This window comes from Ramularia collo-cygni, assembly GCF_900074925.1.
Source record: "Ramularia collo-cygni strain URUG2 genome assembly, contig: RCC_scaffold08, whole genome shotgun sequence".
Taxonomy (NCBI): Eukaryota; Fungi; Ascomycota; class Dothideomycetes; order Mycosphaerellales; family Mycosphaerellaceae; genus Ramularia; species Ramularia collo-cygni.
Window position 1 is genome coordinate 813,706 of NW_019716262.1, and position 21,356 is coordinate 835,061.

Genomic DNA, 21,356 nt, shown 5'->3' on the forward strand with positions numbered 1-21,356 from the left:
AAGCGGCGTCACGTATAATTGGGCCTAGGGAGCGGCCTTGGAAACATCCTGCCCCACCCATGTGGCGTGTCTAGCTCTCCCCCTTTAATCGGAGGTAATGGCTGAGCTGCATACAGGCGACTCACTGGCATGCAGCACGAAGACACGGCGGAAACCCTCAGCCGAAGCTCAGGCTTCCGCTATCGACTACCGGAGTCGCAGGTATGTATCCCCGAAACTTGACGCTGACCCCATGAGTTGCATTGGCCTTGCGCCGGTGTCTTGAGGGGACAGCTGGGCATCGAGCCTCGCCGAATATTACTGATAATGCTCCGCCGTGATGCGTACATCCGTCTGCGAGCAGGACTGTCAGATTTTCGCGATTATGACGTCTTTCCCCGCGGTCTGCTTTGGATTTTCACTGAGTGTGAGGCCAGCTGGTCAAAGGCTGATTAAGCCACTAGCGCGCTTTTCGTAGCCTAAGGTACCTATTCTCGCGAACCCGCCATCAACTTCTTCACATCAATGAGCATCATCACCAAGCAACTGTCAGGAGAATTCACCACATTGCGTCACACATCCTCTAGGGATGAGGGCGATGTCTGGTATAATTGGGCAAGATGTGTCACACATGAGGCATGACTGCAAACCCCACCACAGAGAGGGCAGAGGCGTCGACTGAGCTGAATACAGAAATTGCACCTTCTGTTACACTCCTGTCTACAGCGAGTGTACCCTCTGGTACCATGCTGCACTCCTGACATGCAGCACGAAGATATTCGCGGTCCACTGAACCAAAGCTCAGGCTTCACTTCTTCTGACTGCCAAAGTCGCGCGTACGTATGGTGTGGCATATTACACTGACACCATGAGCACGTTGGTCTTTGGGTTGTGGCTTAGGGGATAACACCGTACCGCAGCAGCAGCCGCTGACCTAGTGCGCGTGGGACGATGTAAGCGCCACCACCAACTCGACAAGAATCGCGATGTCACCGGCGAGCGCGCAAACGATATTCGGCACAATCAGTAACATCTTCTTGTCTTCGAAGAACGTCGGCAGTGACGAGGAAGCAGTTGTGGCTTGGGTTCGGGTCAAGCGCGTCGCAGGAATACTGCGACATTTAAAACGCAACGAGATCGACGTGCAGTAAAGTGCGGTGATGCTTGCATGACTCACTGGGGACTTGAATACACTTGGGAGATCTTGTACGCTGGCAAGATGGCGGGACTGGCTACAAAACTGCATGGAACCACGTCTGAGGTCGAACAAGAGGCGAACGAGCTGGATTCACGGAATTGTATTGAGACCACCTGTTCACAACACCCTCACAAGGTGTTATACAATCGGACTGATCCACGACAAAGCTTTACCCAGCTGTACTGAGACTGGTGAAGTAAGTGGCSGACTTGACATTGCACCCATGAGCTCGGACGTCAAGACTCTTGTTGGTACAGCAGCTGTAACGCCGTCTCGCTCGACATTAGCGTCGAACGATATTCGTGCTGGTGATGGAAAGTCTGGTGAATGCCGCTCAGGTTCGTGATCGACAGTAGACCCGATGATATTCCCTTTCCTACCATACCACCGTACTGTTTCAGCTCACTCACTCCAGCGAGCTCGCAAGGAGTGAGACCGTTGTCTATATTACGAGATACTCCTTAGCAACGCGATTGAATGATCGATGCTCCCTTGTTCAAGCAATCTCATCCTATAATAATTCGAGTTGTGGTGGCCACGTAGTCTGGCATGTGACAATCCGAAGTATACGAACTGCCAAGCTAGGGTTAACAGGAACGTTTTGCTTGTCACTACGATTCCATCGCATTTAACGAATTCTTGATGGACCGCCTCTCTTATATGGAGTTGCACCTTCAAGAACATAGCTAACCTAGCCAATTCTCTTCAAAGCAGTCGGGAATATCCGGACGTACTCTGAGTACCCCGCAACAAGCTTTGCCTTCACGCTACCGCCACGAACAACACAGACATCAACCCCTGTGGCTTCTCCGTCGACAACACAAGTTACATGAAGCATTGCACGAGAATCCATGCTTCTCAGAGCCTCGGAGAAGATCTCGGACGGCCTGACTTATCGCCGTGGATCTCAGCCAGGGGACCGCTGTTAATGGGATGAGCACCGACTGCTTGCATGTTGCTGGACTGTACCTAGTCACAGTCAGCAATCTCATGACCTAGAGTCCAAGCTTGAGCGCCAGCAAGTGCGCGCTCCACAAAGGTTATTCGTACTATGTTCAGAAGACAAATACCACATACGATAGATGATGGTAGAATGTCTTCGAGCAATTGCATACATTGGCCATTCACTACGCAGTCGAGCCAATTTGCAGTCAGTCGGCTATCCACTGCGATGAAGCACATGGCGAGATAGTTGATGGCAAGGACAAATCATACGCCTGCTCTTACAATGTTTGTGGCTACGAGAGGGACAGTGAGTAGCCAAACTCCCCACACTGGGCTTTTGCCGTTGGTGCTGACACCTTAGGTACACAGCGGAATCCTATCAAACAGTTGCCGATTACGCTGGCGTGGATCTCTCTGGAATCACGACTTGGAAACACCTGGCTAGAAGGCGCCAATTGCACCAAAGTACTCTTCGCAAACACAGACTCCACCTCAGTCCGTCCCGTCTGCGTTGGGATCAACTCTACCATAGTGCAGCCATCGCCCATGAAGAGCAGCTCGAGCTCGCCGACTACGACTGGTTCACCGACCACTTCCGGGCCATTTCTGCCAAAAAGATCAGGCTATATTGAGACATGTACGAAGTTCTAWGAAGGAGCTTAGTAAGACAAGAGATTACGCTACTATATCCACCTTACCCATGTATTTTATTACTACAAAGCAGAGCACTGAGTAGCGTACCCAAGGTCTCGGGAAAATGGACTGACGTCTTCCTCCTACCTCACCTGAAGGAACATTTCAATCATGCTCGTGATTCCGCCAAAGAAGCTAGATATTGATAGGTAAGTATCTAGGTCCCGACTTCCACAGCTCTGTCAGCAGCCATGCTCGAGACGGTGCCAGCCACGATCCTCTCAGCTCCCATCTTTTCTGAAAGTAACCTCCTCAGGATCTTTCCACTCCCATTCCTAGGGATGGATGTAACAAACACCACGCCACCATCAAGAGCCTTGTACCTCGCCATTCGGCAGGCTACAAACTCTTCGACGTCCCGCTCCGAGAGGCACTGTCCGGGACGCACCACCACGTATGCACGAGGAAGTTGATCTCCCGGGTATTCGTCCGACATGGCGACGCCAACGACGGCTACGTCGAGGATTGCGGGATGAAGAAGTAGTGTCGCCTCTAGCTCCGAGGGAGAGACTTGCCATCCGCGAACTTTGATGAGTTCCTGAGGGAGAATTGATATCAGTCTGGAAATCCCAATTTGTTTGTGGCGAGTCATACCTTGCTTCGATCTACAATGTAGATTTTACCGCCCTCAAAATAACCAATATCTCCTGTCTTCAGCCACCCGTCTTGTAGAGCATCCGCGGTGGCGGTCGGATTTGCTAGATAGCCGTTCATGATGGTGGGTCCTCGGACGTAGATCTCGCCAGTCACCCCTTCAGCCAAAGCCTCATTGCCATGTCCATCGATTACGCTACGACATGCTTAGTCTTCACTCGAAGGATACTGTAAATGGACCTACCGCGCTTCCATGTTGGGAACCAACCTGCCAACACTCCCCGTGACGTCCTTTTCTGGCCAGCAAAACGTACTGATCCATCCAGTTTCAGTCATTCCCCACACCTGTGTCACGACAGCATCGCTGTGAAGTACAGAGAGAATCCTCCGATGAAGAACTGGCGACAGAGGGGATCCAGCACAGTAAACGACTCGCAAGCTGGCCAATTGCCGCGATGCATCCTCCGAGTCCACAAGACTTGCCAGCATAGGAGGTACGACTGCCGTGTCCGTGATCTGGTACCGATGGATGTACTTTGCAAACCTCACCGGGTCGAAGCGACGCATGATGTATATTGTGCGTCCCGGTCGAAAGGCAGCAATGTGTACAAAGGGAACTGAGAAGGAGTGGAATTGGGGTATCGAGAGCAGATAGGAGACGTCGTAAGGCTTCTTCTTTTCCAGAAACTCCGTCGAGACCCCTACTGCCACATGAGCATAGTGTGAAATGACTGCCGCCTTTGGGAGACCCGTCGTTCCACTTGTTAGTAAAAGCGCGGCGGCGGTTGATTTGGCTATTGAGGCATTGTTGAATTGAATCCAGTCCTGCTCGCCGTGTTGGAGCAGATACTCCCAAGTCCTGAGTCCGACAGGAGGGTCCTCGCACTCCCCAGGAGAGAACACAAAAATGTGTGAGGCGGGTATATCGGCGGATAAGATGGCGGGTAACGCCTTATCCAGTAAGTCGGACTCGATTATAATGTACTTTGAATTCGTCGTCTGTAGCAAGTGCTCTAGTTCGAGTGATGCATAGGCTGGATTTGAGCCAACGACGCAGCCGCCTGCACCAACGATGCCCAGATACAGGGATGAATATAGAATCTATGAGACACTTTCAGTCTAGTCCAAGAGAATCCTCCAAAGTCTGCTCTTACGTGGTTGAAGGCGTGCAGGCAGACAGCATCGCCAACTTTGAGGCCTATAGTCCTCAGGCCTGCAATGAGTTTGCGGATCAACGCTACTGCTTGATGAATGTTGAGACGCTGCGACTCATCAACGGTGTCGATGAATATCTGCCCTCGTTAGAGTTTGAAGCTCAGGGTAGAGATGGGAAGGAGGATGACACACCGGCTTTTCGCGATCTACTTCGACATCAGCGAATAGCCATGATAGCAGATCGAGGTGGGGTACTTCCGCGTGGTGATCTGGGCGGAACTCCATGATACTTTACTACTACCAATGAGAATGATTCTTCTGCATCGAAGGAGAGTAGCAAACTCGTTAGCAAGAAAAAGATAACGTCAGATTGATGGACTTTCTAGAGCCATCTCTTAGTGTGACATGTGTCTTGTAAGAGTAACATCTAACACGTAGTTCTGTGGATAATGACTTTGTAAACCATTCAAACCTCAAGTAACGTAGAAGCGAAAAGGACATTAGTAGGGCTGAGTAAAGCTTGACTCTCAGGGGATGGCTTACTCCATCGATTAGTCTTGTCCCACAGGGCAGATAATCTCATCCAATCAAATCAGTGATCTGGCTTTACTCAGTTGTTAGCTCAATCACGTAAGCCCTTGCTTACTACGTCTTCTTGACAGTGCCACTGTTTGACAAACAGCGGCTATATTAGTAAGTTGAAGACAAGCGGCCTTATCAATGCTACGACCTACCTGCTCTTCACCTTCTTCCTCGACACAAATAAAGAAGGCGCTCCTCATCACCAGGGCAGACAATTTCCSAGACAAGGCACAAGTTGTTGAGTTGAATTGATCTGCTACGCGGCTTGCCATTTCTTCGAGGTTCAACACTTCGACACCTAAAGACTTCCAATCCCACCTCGGATAGCYCACACAGCGGCTTCAAGGCAAGCGGCTACCCAAGATGATATCTGTGCGGTTGTAGCTGCATGAGGAGGGTTCAGTATTATCATCATGGCAAGCAGATCATAAGGCCGTGATCTGGTACCAAGTCCATCTCTAGATCCAGCAAAGGCCTCGATGAGGGTCCAAAGTTTCGGAAACTTGCATCACAGATTAGTAAGAGAGCATGGAAGATCAATCCCGGCATCTGACGTACTTTGCGTTGCATGGATTCGACCATCTGTTCCAACATCTTCCGATTCACGTCGCCATTATTCTCTAGGTTGACCTCGCTGCTGGACACATCAACTCGCTGTTTACATTCGGAGTTGACTATGCTCTCGGCAGACTTGAGCACTTCGTATTCGTATCCATGTGCTTCCCACGCTGTCCACGATTTAGACCTCTCTCGCAAGTTGGCCAATAGAACTGGGAGGTGGGTTTGCCGGCTGACCCGCTGTGCGGTGGACATGGCAGATCCGCAACTGAAATGGGAGGTGTAGAACTGGGAGAACAAAGCATCAAAGCTATCAAAACCAGCACTCTGTAGGCAGCGATGAACAAGGTCGAAGCGATCCTCAAGGGGTTTGTTGCTCCAGCCGTCAGCTTCAGAGCTCCCATTCGATACAAGAGTAGTGCTAGGGGTGGGAGRGACCGCGGCGGTGTAGCGAGCGCCTCCTACGCCCATTGGGTCGCCTGTAAAGTCGATCTGAGGGTCCCTTCTCGTGGGAGCCGCAGACATCCACCTGTCTTGCGATCCCGGGGTATCATGAAAGTGCATACTCTCGTCAATGGGCCCTGCAGGCGCTGTTAGCCCGGATCTTAGCGCACACCGAGTACATCGAGCGTACCCTGAGGCTGCTGGTCGGCACGTCCTCGCAAGGACCATACCGATGTACAGTCTGGAGTTTGTGGCTTTGCGAGAGGGGCAAAGCTAGGTAGTGGGAGCGCTCCGGATTGTCTCCAAGTGGCTTGGTCTACATGCAGCAATGCTTCTTCCACATTGATCAAGTCGTGGGGCAAGAAGTCTAGCGAGCTTCGGCGGCCCATCTCTCCAGGCAAGAGTGGACGTGACATATGCGGAGGAGCGGCATCTTCGCCGACGCTCTCACGATTTTGGCCTCTTGCGGCAGCGTCTGACATGGAGTTTTGGCCGTTGCCAAGACACTGTCTTGCTGGATGCTGGCAGGATCTATATCGGTCAATCTCCTCTTCTAATTCCTCCACTCTCCGCTTCATACGCTTTCCTATCCCATATCAGAAGATGGAAGGTGTCTGGGACCCATCACACTCWCGATAGGTCCTCTGAGCCACCCGATTTTGTACTCTTTTTCTCTCCGTCGCGTCTTTAGCTTGTCGCCAGTCGTCTTCGATACTCGCCATGTTCCCTTGTATGACAAAGATTGCGACGCGGTTGTGGGAAGTGAAGATTGTGAGGTCCTATGCGACCCACTTTCGCTTCTCTTGACACCATGCCCAACCGAGCTCGATCCTGAATCCTGAATCCTGATGCGAGGAGAGCATTGACCCTACCTACTCGGAAGGATTCTGAGCTGGCAATTGACGGCGGGTGAAGAGGCACCCCAAAAGCACAGCCTCGAAAAGTGGCGCCTTGTCGGCACGTATCCATACCTCAACTTCATCGACTCGATGTGCTTCCTGACTGCTGTCCTGCGGCCCCAGCTAGGCCGACCCCAGGGAATGGGGGAATCATTACTCAGTCTGCGGGGTAGCGAGAATGCAAGGCTAGGTAGAATAGGGAGTCTATGTATAGCCGTATTCGGCGGCAGGCGCAGGTGCTCGTCGCTGCATATAGGGCACAAAAAACCGATAAGGTGGCTTAGGTAAGGTACCTTCTATTCGCTGACCTGATGCCAAGGCAGGCGGAGCTTAAAATAACCGAAGACGCTAGGCCGTAATATTATGTAAGACTCCAGCCCAACTGCCTTGAGGATCCTCCACTTCTTACGCGGTATTACTGTCCAACACGACCAATGAAACGAACTGATGAACCAAAATGCACTGCCCGACCCGCATCATGTCCCAGGATGAAGACGCCTCTTGCGCTTCCGCACTTGGCGCAACTCCAGTGCAGAAGAAAGAGGTCGGCTGAAGTGTCGCCTTGACATTGTACAATCATCGACATCTTGCTGAGCCATTCCGCTCGCCATGTCTAGCAAGCCCGTGGAGGTGCCTGACTGGGGAGATGGCCTGGAACCCATTGCCATTGTAGGGATTGGTGAGTACCAGGTATTCCATCGCGCTGCTACCTAGTTTCCGCATCTGACGGTGAGATGCAAGGCTGTCGATTCCCGGGAGAGTGCTCCACGCCATCCAAGCTATGGGATCTCCTGAAAGAGGGCAAGTCAGCCAACTCAGACCTGCCGAAGAACCGATTTGATATTGATACCTGGTATCACCCACGAACGGGCCGGCCAGGAAGCATCCACACCCGTGGAGGCTACTTTCTCAGTCACCACGATGACTTTCGTCAGTTTGATCCCTCCTTTTTCGGCATCAGCCCACTGGAAGCTGCGACCATGGATCCCCAGCAGCGCAAGTTGCTCGAGGTCGTCTATGAGAGCTTTGAGAATGCCGGGGCCACTCTGGAAGATCTCAGTGGCTCCAAGACTTCGTGCCATGTGGGCTGCTTCACACACGACATGACCAATATGAATGTGCGTGAGGCCGAGTATGGGACGCCGTACCAAATGACGGGCAGCGATATGACCATCTTGAGCAACCGGATCAACTATGTCTTCAACCTGAAGGGTGCCAGTGCCACGGTTGATACTGCCTGCTCGAGTTCGCTGTATGCACTTCACATGGCTTGTCAGGGCCTCTTGTCCGGCGACGTCGATGCCGCCGTGATTGGCGGCACCAATCTGATAGTGGGAGTGGAGCAGCAGATTGCGAGCGCGAGACTGGGCGTCCTCTCCCCCACCTCCACGTGCCACACCTTTGACGAAAGTGCCGATGGTTTTGGCAGAGGTGACGGCATATGTGCCATTTACTGCAAGAGACTGTCGACAGCGCTCGCCGACGAGGATCACATTCGCGCCGTCATCCGATCGACYGCAGTCAACACCAATGGCCGGAGTCAAGGAATCAACCATCCGAGCGTAGAGGGTCAGGAGGCTGTGATACGCATGGCCTACGCCAGAGCTGGTCTCGATTTCGACGACACTGGCTATTTTGAGTGCCACGGGACGGGGACCCCCGTTGGAGACCCCATTGAAGTTGCCGCCGTCGCAAATGTGTTTGCTGCTGGCCGAACGGTGGAGAACCCTCTGCTTCTTGGCTCGGTCAAGACCAATATTGGACACACCGAGGGAGCGAGTGGCCTTGCGAGCATTGTCAAGGCGGTCTTGAGTATCGAGCATGGCGTAATCCCTCCTACTGTGGGCATCAAATCCCTTAATCCAGCGATTGATTTCAAAGGTGGTCGATTGGCTGTTGTGCAAACCCCTATGCCATGGCCAAGCGGGCTACTGAAGCGAGTGAGCATCAATTCCTTCGGATACGGGGGTAGTAACGCCCATTGTCTGGTCGAGTCCAAGGCCATTTTACTGAATCCCTCCTCATCCCGACCGGCTTCAATCACCGACGGGGTCGAGGCTCCTCTGGCTGCCCAACCCGACATTAGCATATCCCACGTCGTCGAGGGTAATGACGGTACGATTAGCATGCAAGGTGACAATGTGCATAGTCAGGTCAATCACAGATATCTTTTGCCCTTCTCAGCTCACGACCAGCCCACCCTGGAGAGGAACATCTCCGCTCTTGCCGGTGTGGCGAACGGGCTTTCCGCTTCTGATATCGCACACACCCTGTCATACCGAAGAACGAGACATCGTAGCCATGCGTTTGCCATTGTTAGCGCTACCGAACTTGGTTCGCAACCCTTGTCCGGCGGGACGAAGTACCTACCTCCGACAACTGCCAGAAAGCCAGTCGTCGCCTTCGTATTCACAGGCCAAGGAGCGCAATGGCCCCGCATGGGTCTTGCGCTAATTCAGCAATACCCTATCTTCAGGAAGACCATTGAGAGTTTACAGTCAGTATTGGATGATCTTCCAACGCCACCGAAATGGCGAATATTGGACGAGTTGTCCAAGTCGGCCCAGGATAGCAAGGTTCAAGACACTGCCCTCTCCCAGCCGCTGTTTACGGCAGTCCAGATCGCTACGACGGTTCTTCTCGCGTCGTGGGGAATCGAACCAAAAGCTGTTGTCGGCCATTYCCTCGGAGAGGTGGCAGCTGCATTCGCCTCAGGCCTACTGGATGCCGGAGAAGCGATAGCGGTGGCGTATTATCGTKGGATCTCTGTGGCAGCCCGACATACACATGGTGCCATGATGGCAGTCGGACTGGGTGCCGTGGAGGTGGCACGGTACATCGAAGACCAGCCAGATATCGTGATAGGATGCCAGAATTCTCCTCAGAGTGTAACTCTCAGCGGTGGCGACGCTGCGATCGACCAAGTGCGCGACGCCCTGGTCAACGACGGCGTCTTTGCTCGAAAGCTCAACACCGCCCATAATGCCTACCACTCGCACCTCGTCAAGGAGGCCGGTCAATACTTTCAAGACTGTTTTAAGCATTCCTTTTCTGACCTTAGGCACGTCGCCAGATCATCGACAGCCCCAATGTACTCGGGCATTACAGGAAAGGTTATCGAAAGTCAAGAAGACGTCGTCGGCGTTGGKTACTGGAGGAAAAGCCTGGAGAGTCCTGTGCTTTTTCCTCAGGCTCTCTCCAACTTGCTACAGTCCCAGCCCGCCGTGAACTGCTTGGTCGAGATTGGCCCACACTCGTCACTCTCTTCGCCAATTCGAGAAATTAGATCTTCGCTCGGACTGTCTGCAGAAGATCTGACCTACTTTCCAAGTCTTGTGCGCGGTGAAGATGGTGTTGAGAATGCATTGAAGCTGGCCGCCTCTCTGTTCGCTTCAGGCTTTCCTATTAATATGAGCGCGATTAACGGCAAGGGAAAGTTTCTTCCATATTTGCCACCCTACCAATGGAACTACGATGAAGACATGCCTGTGTCCGAAAACAGGCTGAGTCGCCAGCTTCGCTACCGCAAGCACCCTCGTCACGACCTTTTGGGAAGTCGCCAGCTGGGAAACTCAAGCTTCAGCGCAGAATGGCGGAACAGACTCAATTTCATCAAGGACGTCCCTTGGATTTCCGATCATCTGGTCGGAGACGACGTGATATTCCCAGCAGCCGGGTACGTGGCCATGGCCATTGAAGCCGCCACTCAAATCGCTGAACTCCAAGGCGTGGCCGTCCAGGGTTATAGATTTCAACGACTCTACATCAAAGCTCCGCTCATTCTCTCTCCAGAGGGTGAGGTCGAGACTCTCTTCAACCTGCGTGTTCTTGACGATACTCCCTCTCACCGAGGCAAGTCTTGGTTTCACTTCAGTCTAAGCACAGTGAATGCTGACGCAGTGAATGCTGACGACAAATGGACCGAGCATGCTGCTGGCAAGATCACTCTGGAAAGATCAAATGAGTCTACACCTACCAATAAACTGGAAGTCCTGGGGCATCGAGGAGGTGAGAACGAAGAAAGTAGCGATCGGCGATGGTACTCGACGATGGCAAACATCGGACTGCGTTATGGGCCCAGCTTTCGCCCGCTCAAGGATATCCGCACCACAGCACAGACAGGTGATGCCATGTCATACATCAATCTTCAACCGACAAAAGGTTTGATGGTACAAGAGTCGCGATACATGATACATCCGGCCACAATAGATGGCTGCTTGCAACTTGCTGTTATCGCGGCTCACAATGGCGATGTCAAGGAAATCGGCAAGGCATATTTGCCAACGGTCATTGACGATCTCGCAGTGTGGCAGACAGATGATGCCTCTACCCTCCAACCCAATGGCATACTCCACAGCCATGGTGTACGGAGAGGTATGCGTTCGGCTCATGGAACATCGGATCTGTACACCACAAATGGTCGACAGCTTCTCCACGTCGCCATATCATTCTTCTCGCTTGAAGGAAGCTTTGGCAGCACTGCCAGTCAAAAGCCTCGTCAACCATATACTCGCCTTATTTGGCAGCCAGACATTGACAGAGTATCTATTCGCGAACTCTACCCAAGTGGCGCCAGTACCAGTGACGGCTTTTGGATCGAACTGGCCAACGTTGTCAAGCTCATCGCGCACAAGGAACCTCGACTCAAGATTATAGAGATCGGTGCCGGCGCTGGAGGCGCAACAACGGCAGTGCTTGCTGCTCTACAAGCGAGCTCTCTGAACCCACGCTTTGTTCAGTACACGTTCACAGATACCAATACTGCTTTCCTGGACGCAGCCCAGGAAAAATTTGACAATGTCAAAAATATGGATTTTCGCGCCCTGGACATCGAGCGAGACCCGTTGAGTCAAGGGTTCGCTGCCGGAACCTACGATATTGTGCTTGCATCCAATGTCATTCACGCGGCCAAGAGTATTGATGACACCTTGGCGCATTGCAAACGCCTCCTCAAGCCTGATGGACGTCTTATAATCGTCCAGACGACCGGAGAGCGTACTCCGACCACGTCCCAACTTGGATCCCTGCCTGAATTCCAGCAAGCCGAACATGATGGCCGTGTCGACAGCTCATTCTTGTCCAAGGAAGGCTGGAACAGCCGCCTGTTGGATGCTGGCTTTTCTGGCACTAACATTCTGCTGAACGACTACACTGGTGACATCTCATCCAACAGCATCATAGTCTCCAACGTGGGACAGGGCGTGCAGAAGGAAGCAGGAACGGAGAAGCTATGGCTTGTCTATCGAAACATTCCACACCCGTTGATCAGGGACATCGAGTCGCGAGCGAAAGCTCATGGCCTCGAAACAGAACTCACTCCACTAGTCACCCCAAACCTTCAAGTTACAAAGGGAGATCGCATCATTATGCTGGCAGAACTCGAAGGTCCGCTGCTGAGTAACATGACGCAGGCGGAGATGGATGGTGTCAAGATGTTGTTCAAAACCGCCTCATCGGCAGTCTGGGTGACAAATGGTGGACTCCTGAAGGGAAAGGTTCCTCAGCACTCGCTCATTTTTGGGATCGCGAAGAGCATAATCACTGAACTGCCTTCGATCAGAATTTCAAGCATTGACCTCGACGTGGGAGGGAACAGTAGCCCTCGTTCAGCCGAGCTCATCATCTCACACGAACGATCTCTCCGCACCGATGACGACCGAGTCCTGGATACTCAACTCATTGAATCAGACGGGATTACATACATCAGTCGCTACATCGTTGATCCGCTTGAGAACGCTGATTTCTCACGCCAGCTCAAGCCAACTCCTGAGATTTCCCAGCTTCGAGGTGGATTCAGACTTGCTTTCCAGGACGTCGGGCAGATTGAAAGTTTCTACTTCAAAGAGAAGCTGCCTTCCCTCGTTACTCTCCGAGACAATGAGGTTCAACTCACCCCAACAGTGTACAATCTTGACAAAAGAGAGGCCCGCGTGCTCAAAGGTCTTCAAGAGGCGGACGAGTTCAGTCACGTGTGCGTTGCTACCGTGAAAGATGTCCCATGCAGCGCAACCAAGTTGAAAATTGGCCAGCAAGTGATCTGCTTCTCTCCTGCCAATTTCGACAGCTCCTTTATTGCGCACGAGGCCACCTGCGAAGTACTTCGCGCAAACGATGATTCTGAAAAGATGGTCTCGTCTCTTCTGGTCTCGTCTCTTCTGGTCTCGTCTCTTCTGCCTTACTGCAGCGCYTTCTATGCGCTGAGCAATCTCGCCCGTGTCCAGAGAGGGCAGACGGTTCTGATCCACCGGATATCGGGATCTATTGGTACTGCCACCGTCCGTCTTGCGCTGCTATTCGGGGCTAGAGTGATTGTTACCTTCGAATCGGCGGAGAAGCAGCTTTTGCTGTCGTCCAGATATCCAGAACTTGCTGAGTGTCACTTGGCAGTCGCAGGCTCCGAGGCGTTGAGAAAATTGATATGTGCGACGAACAAAGGACTCGTTGATGTCGCCATCGTCTCGCCTGGAGCTCCCGAATTTCCCGAGATATGGGCGTCTCTGGCGAGCAACGGGAGACTCATTTGTGTCGGCGACTCAGACCTTCCCAACCTTTCTCTGCTTGACCCTTCTGTCCTCTCGAGGGGTGTGTCTCTGACTTCCTTTGATCTCTTCGACATGGTCAAGACTCAACCCGAGGAGGTTGGAAAACTTGCACGCAAGATCATTCTTCTTCTAAGGGACGAGGTCATCTCACCCATTGCACCCGAGGCGTCCTACGACGTTCTTGAGCTACCAGCAGCTGTTGCAATGGCTGTTCACCCGGAAACCACTTCGAGTGTACTCCTCAAATATGCAGACGGCTGCGTTGCGCCTATTCACGAGCCGTATCGGACCGTCACATTTCCGCATACGGCCTCGTATCTCCTCGTCGGATGCCTCGGAGGATTGGGTCGGAGTTTGGTGATGTGGATGTTAGGCAGGGGAGCACGGCACTTTCTGTTTTTGTCGAGATCCGGTGCCGATAAGCCCGAAGCCGCGAGACTCATACAGGAGCTTCAGGAATTCGCAGCAACACGCAACGAGGAAATGACCGTCACGATTGCGAGGGGAGACGTTGCGAAGCGTGCAGATGTTGAACGTGCAATCTCCATGGCAAAGACGCCAATCCGCGGGGTGATGCAACAGGCTATGTTTCTAAAGGTAAGATCCTTGCGCCATTGCTTTTCAAATATACTTACGTCGAGGAACAGGATTCGCTCTTTGATGATATGAGTCTTGAAACGTGGCAAGCAGTTCTGGACCCAAAGGTGCAAGGCACAATCAATTTGCACGAGGCGCTCATAGACGAACCGCTCGACTTCTTTGTAATGACAAGTTCATTATTGGGCACTACAGGRGCCTCGACTCAGAGCAATTATGCCGCGGCCAATGCTTTTCTGGATCACATGGCTCGTCACAGATGTAACTTGGGCTTGCAGGCTTGCTCTATTGCGCTTGGCATGATTGTGGAGGTTGGCCACGTTGAAGCTCATCCAGAGGTTGAGAAGGCGCTACGACGCAACGGAGGGTATGGTATTCCTGAGAATGAGTATCTGAAAATGATGGACGTCGCTTGTCGGCGACGAGCTCCGACACGGATGTCTTGGGAATGGGACAGCTGGGCCCAATCTCACATAGTCACTGGGATGGAACCCGGGAAACTCACCAAAGCTGGAGGCAAGTCGTGGTGGCTTCGGGATAATCGATTCCGGAGTCTTGTCATAGCCATCACAGGCGCAAGCGACAGCACAGAACTTTCAGGCTCGGATGCGAAGAAGCAAACGACCGCGACGTTGCGAGCGGCAGCAGACGCGAATGGTGAGACCGGTGTGTTGAAGGCCTTGGAGGAATTGGTCTTGCAACGACTCTCCAAGCTGGTGCTCGTACCTATCGAAAAGCTCCTTCCGTCAATKGGCCGTCCGCTGGCGGAGATTGGTATGGACAGTATGATCACCGCTGAGTTGCGTACGTGGGCGTGGAGAGAGCTTCGTGCGGATGTTCCCTTCATGGCACTTCTTGAGGGTGGGATGTCGATTGCTGGTCTGGTGGATCTGATTTGGGAGAAGATGGACCCTGCTGTGTGGAAGATGGAGGCATAGTGAGGCAGGTAGCGACCAAGGGCCGGTGAAATTGAAGCTTGCCGCCTCTCCTTGTGGCGAATCTACGACAACGCTTACGAATAGGTAGCTATAAGCATAAAAAGCATTAGACATGCAGAGAGTTAAATGTAGAGGATCGAATATCGAACAATGTCTTCTTAATCGTGCTGTCGTTATTGCACAAAATGCGAATTTCGCTCATCTTGACTGACAGACCGGGGGTCGTCTCGGTGCAGCAGGGTGACATGCATAGCCTGATTCCAGCTCTGCAGGGATGTCTGCTGCTTCGAGGGCTGTGCATTGGCGTTTCCAAGCTGATCATGGTTCGAAATTGATGTTGTACAGCGCTCATTTGGTGGCTCCCATAGTAGCACTCTCCCAATTCAAGCAGCCTTTTGTTAGTACCGCTTGTATCAAATTCCATCGATTGCCCGGAAGATAGGGGGGAACGACATGGTGAAACGAGGTGATGTATTCGTAAGAAGTCTTGGATTCGACTGGCTATGGGCGTTCCAACTTACGCATGGATGGTTGATGGATCGATTGATCATGAACCGATTTTGCTCCTAACCCATTCCCCAATCCTCGCAATGGATTCATCAGCCTCTGGCGCTTTGCCAGCCATGAATTCCATAACATGCTGCTGGCCTTCATGAATCTCAACTACAACCTCAACGCCAGCCGCTTTGGCTTTCTCCGCTAGCCTCGTTCCATTGTCGAGCAGCATATCGTCTCCAGCACATGATATCCACTGTGGTGGTAAATCCTTCATATCGGCGAAGATTGGACTGACCATGGGGTCATCTTTGGGCACCTTCCCGGCATATCTATCAGCTAATTTGGTACAAAACTCCATGCCATTCAGAACATCTTTGTTGGCATTGGTCTTCATGGTCTCTCCAGAATGGGTCAAATCGTAGCATGGAGAGAGCGCCACAGATGCCGCCGGCTTGGGGAGTCCTCGTGCCATCGCTGCGAGCGGCACACATGTTGCCAGAGAGCCGCCGGCTGAGTCGCCGGCAAATGCAATATTTTCGGCAGAGTAGCCATTGTCCAGTAGCCACTTATAGGCGTCTACGCAGTCGTCCAATGGTACCGGATATGAGACCTCGGGCGTGAGTCTATAATCGACAGAAAGAGCTATGCAATTGCATGCCTTGGCCAGATGAGCAGTCAGTTTCCTGTGGCTCATCGGTGATCCAAAAGCGTAGGCGCCGCCATGGAAGTAGACAAGGACATGTTTGGAGGATGCATTCTCCGGATAGAACCAAAGGCATGGCCGACCTGCAACGATGCCATCTTTGTAGCTCACGCCCGAAGCTTCTGAGGCAGCTCGATGGACTTGATCGTAGACCGCTCGTTCCAGGAAGGAATTGCCATCTGATGGGAACTGAGCTCCAATAGCAAGAAATAGCTCTTTGAGCGCTCCAGATTCTTTGCTAGGCGGCATGATGTGATGTTGATTGTGTTGTAGAGGTTTGAGTTGATGATCGAAAGTGAAATGTGCCGCTTCCTTTAATCAAATATTGATGTCTGACGTCAATCATTGGACGTCGCGATCACTACATGTAACCATCGCCTGCACAACTTTGATCCAACAACCATCAACATGGAATCGACCATCAGATCGAGCTTTCGGGCGGCCTCTTCGCTGAGCGCACGCCGACAATGGCAAAGGATTCCATACGTTTGTGGCCGATGCCAACTACATACCACTCCTTCGCCAGGCGCCACGCCGGTTGCGCATCCCACTGTACCCGGTCCGCCACCGAATGCTCCACAACCCGCCGCGACACAGCCAGAAGAAAGATTGGCACGAAAGCGCGCACTTGCAGACCACATCCGGCAAGGACAGGATGCCAAGATTAATGCTGCGAAGCCTGGCTCAGTTCTGCAGAGACGCTTCTGGAAGAATGTCCATGTGAAGGAGGATGATGATGGCGGGTTACAGATTCTGTTGGATACGCGTCCTGTGCGGACATCTGGAAGACAGATCCTAACTTTGCCATACCGCAAGCGTGCCCTCGCATCGGCAATTGCACTGGAATGGGAGATGCTGATTTCCGCGGCGCAAGCATTGAAACAGCACTACATCCCCCTAACGTCGCTCACGTCTCGCGCTATCGACATTCAGGAGGCAGACATGAAAGGCGATCCTTCACTTCGTGAACACGTGGTGAAGATGGCTTTGCGCTACCTCAGCACCGATACGCTGCTATGTTGGGCGCCGGAGAAGAATATCCATGAGCAGTTTTCCATGAACAAGGCGCCTCAGAAGAACTTGCGCCAACAACAGAAGGAGGCAGCTGAACCAATCATCGCTTTCCTCACAACACACGTCTTTCCCGGCGTGGACATCGTACCTGTGCTAGGCGAGGATAGTATCATGCCTACGCCACAGCCCGAGATGACAGTGGAGGTGATCCGTGGCTGGATATCAGGCCTTGCACCCTTTGAGCTGGCCGCACTGGAAAGAGGGATACTGGCAACCAAGAGCTTGCTGATTGCTACACGATTGCTTGTGGAGTGGAGTCAGGAGTGGGAGCATTTGCAGAAAGTGGAGAAGCCAGCTTTCGGTATTGATGAGGCTATCGAAGTTGCCACGCTTGAGGTTGTACATCAGACCCAGCAGTGGGGAGAGGTTGAAGACACACATGATGTGGAAAAGGAGGACTTGAGGCGACAGCTCGGCAGTGCGATATTGCTGGTCAGCTAGACATCCGATGTAGATGGTTGTATAGCGAGTGTAACTTGTACAGGAGGATGATCCCTCACAATCCTGCAAACGCTGGTGCTCGGTAAGGCTCTCGTGATGTGGAGGCAGGCCACAGGCGCAGCACGTCTGCAAGTTCCTCCCTCCAGCGGCAATCGGCGGAATGACACGGCACAGAATCCACTCTGCCGGATTCGCTGCTGCAGGTACCATAAATGCATCGCAGCTCTGGCGCACCCGATGGCGGGCGCAGTTAGCATGTGTAGCATATTACTGGCGGCGATCCCAAAGCGCAACATCAGGCGTCCTATAAGGCGCAAACAATACCGGAGGCAAATGCTGGTACCATTCATCAGCGGAGGAATGCAAGTGCCGTTGATATTCAGCCTCACGAGTGCATATTAACAACACTACATGCGGCCCTCCGTTTTGATTTCCTCCAATACCAGATCAAAGCATTACGATATCACGGTATTATTGGCACAACATCAACATTGAGCCCGACGATTCGGCATCCGGGCTCAGCACCTGCCCGAACTAGGGATGGCGTAGGCTACGTAGGGAACGAATTCCCTACGTAGCCTACGTAGCCTACGTAGCCTATAATGGGCTACGCTAGCTCAATGAGGCAAGCGCTAGGCTCTTCGCGGTTAGATCAAGCCCGGGAGCGGCCGCAAATGACGCAGTCGAACCTTCGGATAAAGCCCGGAGAAGTGAAAATTTGCTCCGAAGTAGGCCGAAAGGCAAGCTCAACCTTACGCTAGTATTATCGAAATATCTTAGGGTTAGGGTTGGGGTAGGCGACAGCGAGGTTTATATAACAACCACACCACCTATATACATTATTTTTAGTTCGTTAGAAAGCCCTAATTTAGCGCTTTAATATAGTTTATAAATTATCTAATTCGGCTAACAGATTATACTACGCGAGGCATATTAGATAAACTCTAAATTCGAGGATTATGCCTCTAAATATAAGACGAAGAGAAAACGATGTAAACACTACCTTACCTTTACTATTCCGTAAATAGTTAGTAATACTAAGAAGGAAGCGCACCTTACTAACTACACGAACTATTAAACCTACCGTATAATATACTCCCTACCTACTACGCCGGCGACGATTACGCCTACCTTATTACCGTAGAAAGAGTAGTAGTATAAGGTCGATAGAATACTACTACGCCGTACGCCGCGTAAAGTACGCGACCTAGTATAGAGCTACGCCCTCTTTACGTCTAGACACGCCTTCGTAACTATAGACAAACTAGCGTATCTAGAGTTTACGGACTTTATTAGGAAGTTCGATAATACCTACTCTTTTCCTAATAGGAGGACGATAGCTAACCTATAGCTACCTATCGACTACTAGCGTACCTTAATAAAAGTTAAGAACTACGTAAAGGGCTATAGCTACCTTAACCTATATTTAGACGAGAGCGACTCGAATAGCGGTAACCGGCATTATAACCTCTACGTTAACACGCCTAAAGAATAGGCGCTATTCCTCGAAAATTATTATATAAAGGGTAAGGATTAAGACGCGGTTACTCTTACGGAGTTGTTAATATTATAGGCGATTAAATAGATACTAGACGGTAACCTTTAGAAGTAGAACTCCTTCGTTTCGAATACGTACGAAACTATAAGAAAAGTACATAAACTCCTTCGCGCTAATCTATTAACGAAGCACGTGTTCTGTTCGCTCTACGATAGTTACGGCCTATAGCTATTTATTAAGGACTTTACTACGTATAGCAAAACGCGCCGTAGCGTAGATTACTACGTAACTACGCTTATAGAGGTTACGTTCCTTACCGCGTTATTAAAGCGTTCGAAGAAGATAATAGGCATTCTACGAGAGTTTATAGCKGATAATAAGCTATTCCTACGCGCGATAGCTATCGCCGTCCTTATACGCTAGGGTTCTTACTTTACTACTACTAACTCTCTTATAGTTAGACGTAAATGCCTCCGTAATATAGCATTCGATAGTAATAGGCTATTCCGTAATAGCGACGGTAATATAACTAAGGGCGGTTACTACGCTATTACGTTGCTTAAGGATAGCGCGTTTTAGATACGGCTCGAACACCTCTATACGCTCTTAATAATAATTAAGTAGTTCTACTTAATAAGCGAAAGCGACCGCTCTTATATCGGCTAAGTGCTTCCGCGCTAGCGTAACTTACGCCTTGCTATCGCTTAGAGCGGCGTACCGCACGTTAATAAGATACTCTAGCGCCTCGATARCCGCCTTATTACGTAAACTACCGATATCTATTAAGCTACGTAGGCTCTTAACACTACTAATCTAACTATCTCGCGTACGTAGACGACGTAGTAGTAGGCGGTAATAGACCGTTTCTTTAGCGACTATATACTAGTAGATAGGCTAGTCTATTTCGAGCGCTAACTTACCGCGTTTCGAAGGTAAACTAGCATCTTTAGCGAGGCTAATGTATTATTAGTTGCTTACCGCGATAATCCCCTTACTTACTAGGACCGCGCTAAGCATAAGGCGCCTAACCTTGCTAATATCGCTATTCGGCTATATAATATACTAGCTAATTCGGTTCCTTTAGAGCGCGCCTTCTTAGCGATAAATTAGATATAGGATAACTACCGCGCGCGGCTCGCTATCTATAAGCTTAAGATGCTTATCTTTATCTACTTTAATAAGAAGGCGCTCCGCCGTACTATAATACTTACCGATTAAGTGCGCGAGAAGGAGCGTAACCGCTACTAGCTTCGATATAATAAGCTCCTTACCGCGAAGGAACGGCGTAAGAAGGAACTCTAGTTCCTAAAAGAGAAGGAAATAGAGCTAGTAGTAGCAGGCCTATAACTACGCTAGCTTAATTACATAGACGATACGTTAATTAAGGAGCTAGCAATAGTAGCGATAGCAGGTTTAATTAATATAGATAAAGAGCTAGATAAGGATATACTACTACCGCTACCGCCGTAGTAGTAATAACGTCCGCTAGCGACGGCGACGGCGATAGCGATAATGCTAGTTCTACTAGTTAGAGCGCCCTTACTAGCGCTATTTATTCCACCTCCGGCGATAATAGTATAGTAGTAATAGCAACTATAGCAGTTAGCTTATAACGCTATTAATTATAACATTAACTAATAGTATATATAGTTCTATAGACACCCTAGTAACCTGTCGTAATAGTCGCTAATTAGTAAGAGATCGCACTCGTAGAGAGACAGCTTTAACGGATATAACGGGTATACGTACGACGGTAATAGTAGTAGATAGTAATATAATTTAGAACGATAGCGTACATCTCTTACTTACGTAAACGACTCGTACGGTTCTTAATTAGTTAAATAAAGCACTCTTAACTAGTTTCTAACCGGCTAATTATAGGCCTAAGAACTCCTTTAGTTTTCGATTTTAACCTCTTAGGGGCGGGCTATTAGAGGCTCCTTTGTCGCTACCTTTTACGAAAAGCCAGCTTTCGCACCACCGTTGCGTCCGTGCACGAAAGCCTTAGCGTAGGCTAC

General features: G+C 50.9%; 7 protein-coding genes; 4 read left to right on the forward strand and 3 right to left on the reverse strand.

Annotated features, from left to right (window-relative positions):
• Positions 1–504: 504 nt before the first annotated feature.
• RCC_05854 (uncharacterized protein) lies at positions 505–843 on the forward strand (the record flags this gene model as incomplete). XM_023771118.1 has 2 exons in its annotated part: positions 505–615; positions 673–843. 2 exons carry the CDS (start codon positions 505–507, stop codon positions 841–843), a joined length of 282 nt encoding a protein of 93 aa, XP_023626886.1.
• Positions 844–2,405: 1,562 nt separating this feature from the next.
• Positions 2,406–2,785, forward strand: RCC_05855 (uncharacterized protein; the record flags this gene model as incomplete). 2 transcript variants are annotated; one of them, XM_023771119.1, is made up of 2 exons in its annotated part: positions 2,406–2,429; positions 2,492–2,785. In XM_023771119.1, 2 exons carry the CDS (start codon positions 2,406–2,408, stop codon positions 2,783–2,785), a joined length of 318 nt encoding a protein of 105 aa, XP_023626887.1. The 2 variants fall into 2 exon arrangements, with proteins under 2 accessions (XP_023626887.1, XP_023626888.1); XM_023771120.1 differs by having other exon boundaries at positions 2,484–2,567.
• A 187-nt stretch (positions 2,786–2,972) lies between these two features.
• On the reverse strand, positions 2,973–4,849 carry RCC_05857 (related to acyl-CoA synthetase; the record flags this gene model as incomplete). XM_023771121.1 has 5 exons in its annotated part: positions 2,973–3,353; positions 3,410–3,605; positions 3,654–4,510; positions 4,564–4,701; positions 4,757–4,849. 5 exons carry the CDS (start codon positions 4,847–4,849, stop codon positions 2,973–2,975), a joined length of 1,665 nt encoding a protein of 554 aa, XP_023626889.1.
• Positions 4,850–5,444: 595 nt separating this feature from the next.
• On the reverse strand, positions 5,445–6,870 carry RCC_05858 (uncharacterized protein; the record flags this gene model as incomplete). XM_023771122.1 has 4 exons in its annotated part: positions 5,445–5,648; positions 5,705–6,285; positions 6,339–6,734; positions 6,783–6,870. The coding sequence occupies 4 exons, from the start codon at positions 6,868–6,870 to the stop codon at positions 5,445–5,447; spliced, it is 1,269 nt and encodes a 422-aa protein (XP_023626890.1).
• A 786-nt stretch (positions 6,871–7,656) lies between these two features.
• RCC_05859 (uncharacterized protein) lies at positions 7,657–15,124 on the forward strand (the record flags this gene model as incomplete). XM_023771123.1 has 3 exons in its annotated part: positions 7,657–7,726; positions 7,789–14,186; positions 14,237–15,124. 3 exons carry the CDS (start codon positions 7,657–7,659, stop codon positions 15,122–15,124), a joined length of 7,356 nt encoding a protein of 2,451 aa, XP_023626891.1.
• A 547-nt stretch (positions 15,125–15,671) lies between these two features.
• Positions 15,672–16,574, reverse strand: RCC_05860 (uncharacterized protein; the record flags this gene model as incomplete). Its single annotated transcript, XM_023771124.1, has 1 exon — positions 15,672–16,574. The coding sequence occupies one exon, from the start codon at positions 16,572–16,574 to the stop codon at positions 15,672–15,674; it is 903 nt and encodes a 300-aa protein (XP_023626892.1).
• A 159-nt stretch (positions 16,575–16,733) lies between these two features.
• Positions 16,734–17,840, forward strand: RCC_05861 (related to F1F0-ATPase complex assembly protein (ATP12 protein); the record flags this gene model as incomplete). Its single annotated transcript, XM_023771125.1, has 1 exon — positions 16,734–17,840. One exon carries the CDS (start codon positions 16,734–16,736, stop codon positions 17,838–17,840), a length of 1,107 nt encoding a protein of 368 aa, XP_023626893.1.
• Positions 17,841–21,356: the final 3,516 nt, after the last annotated feature.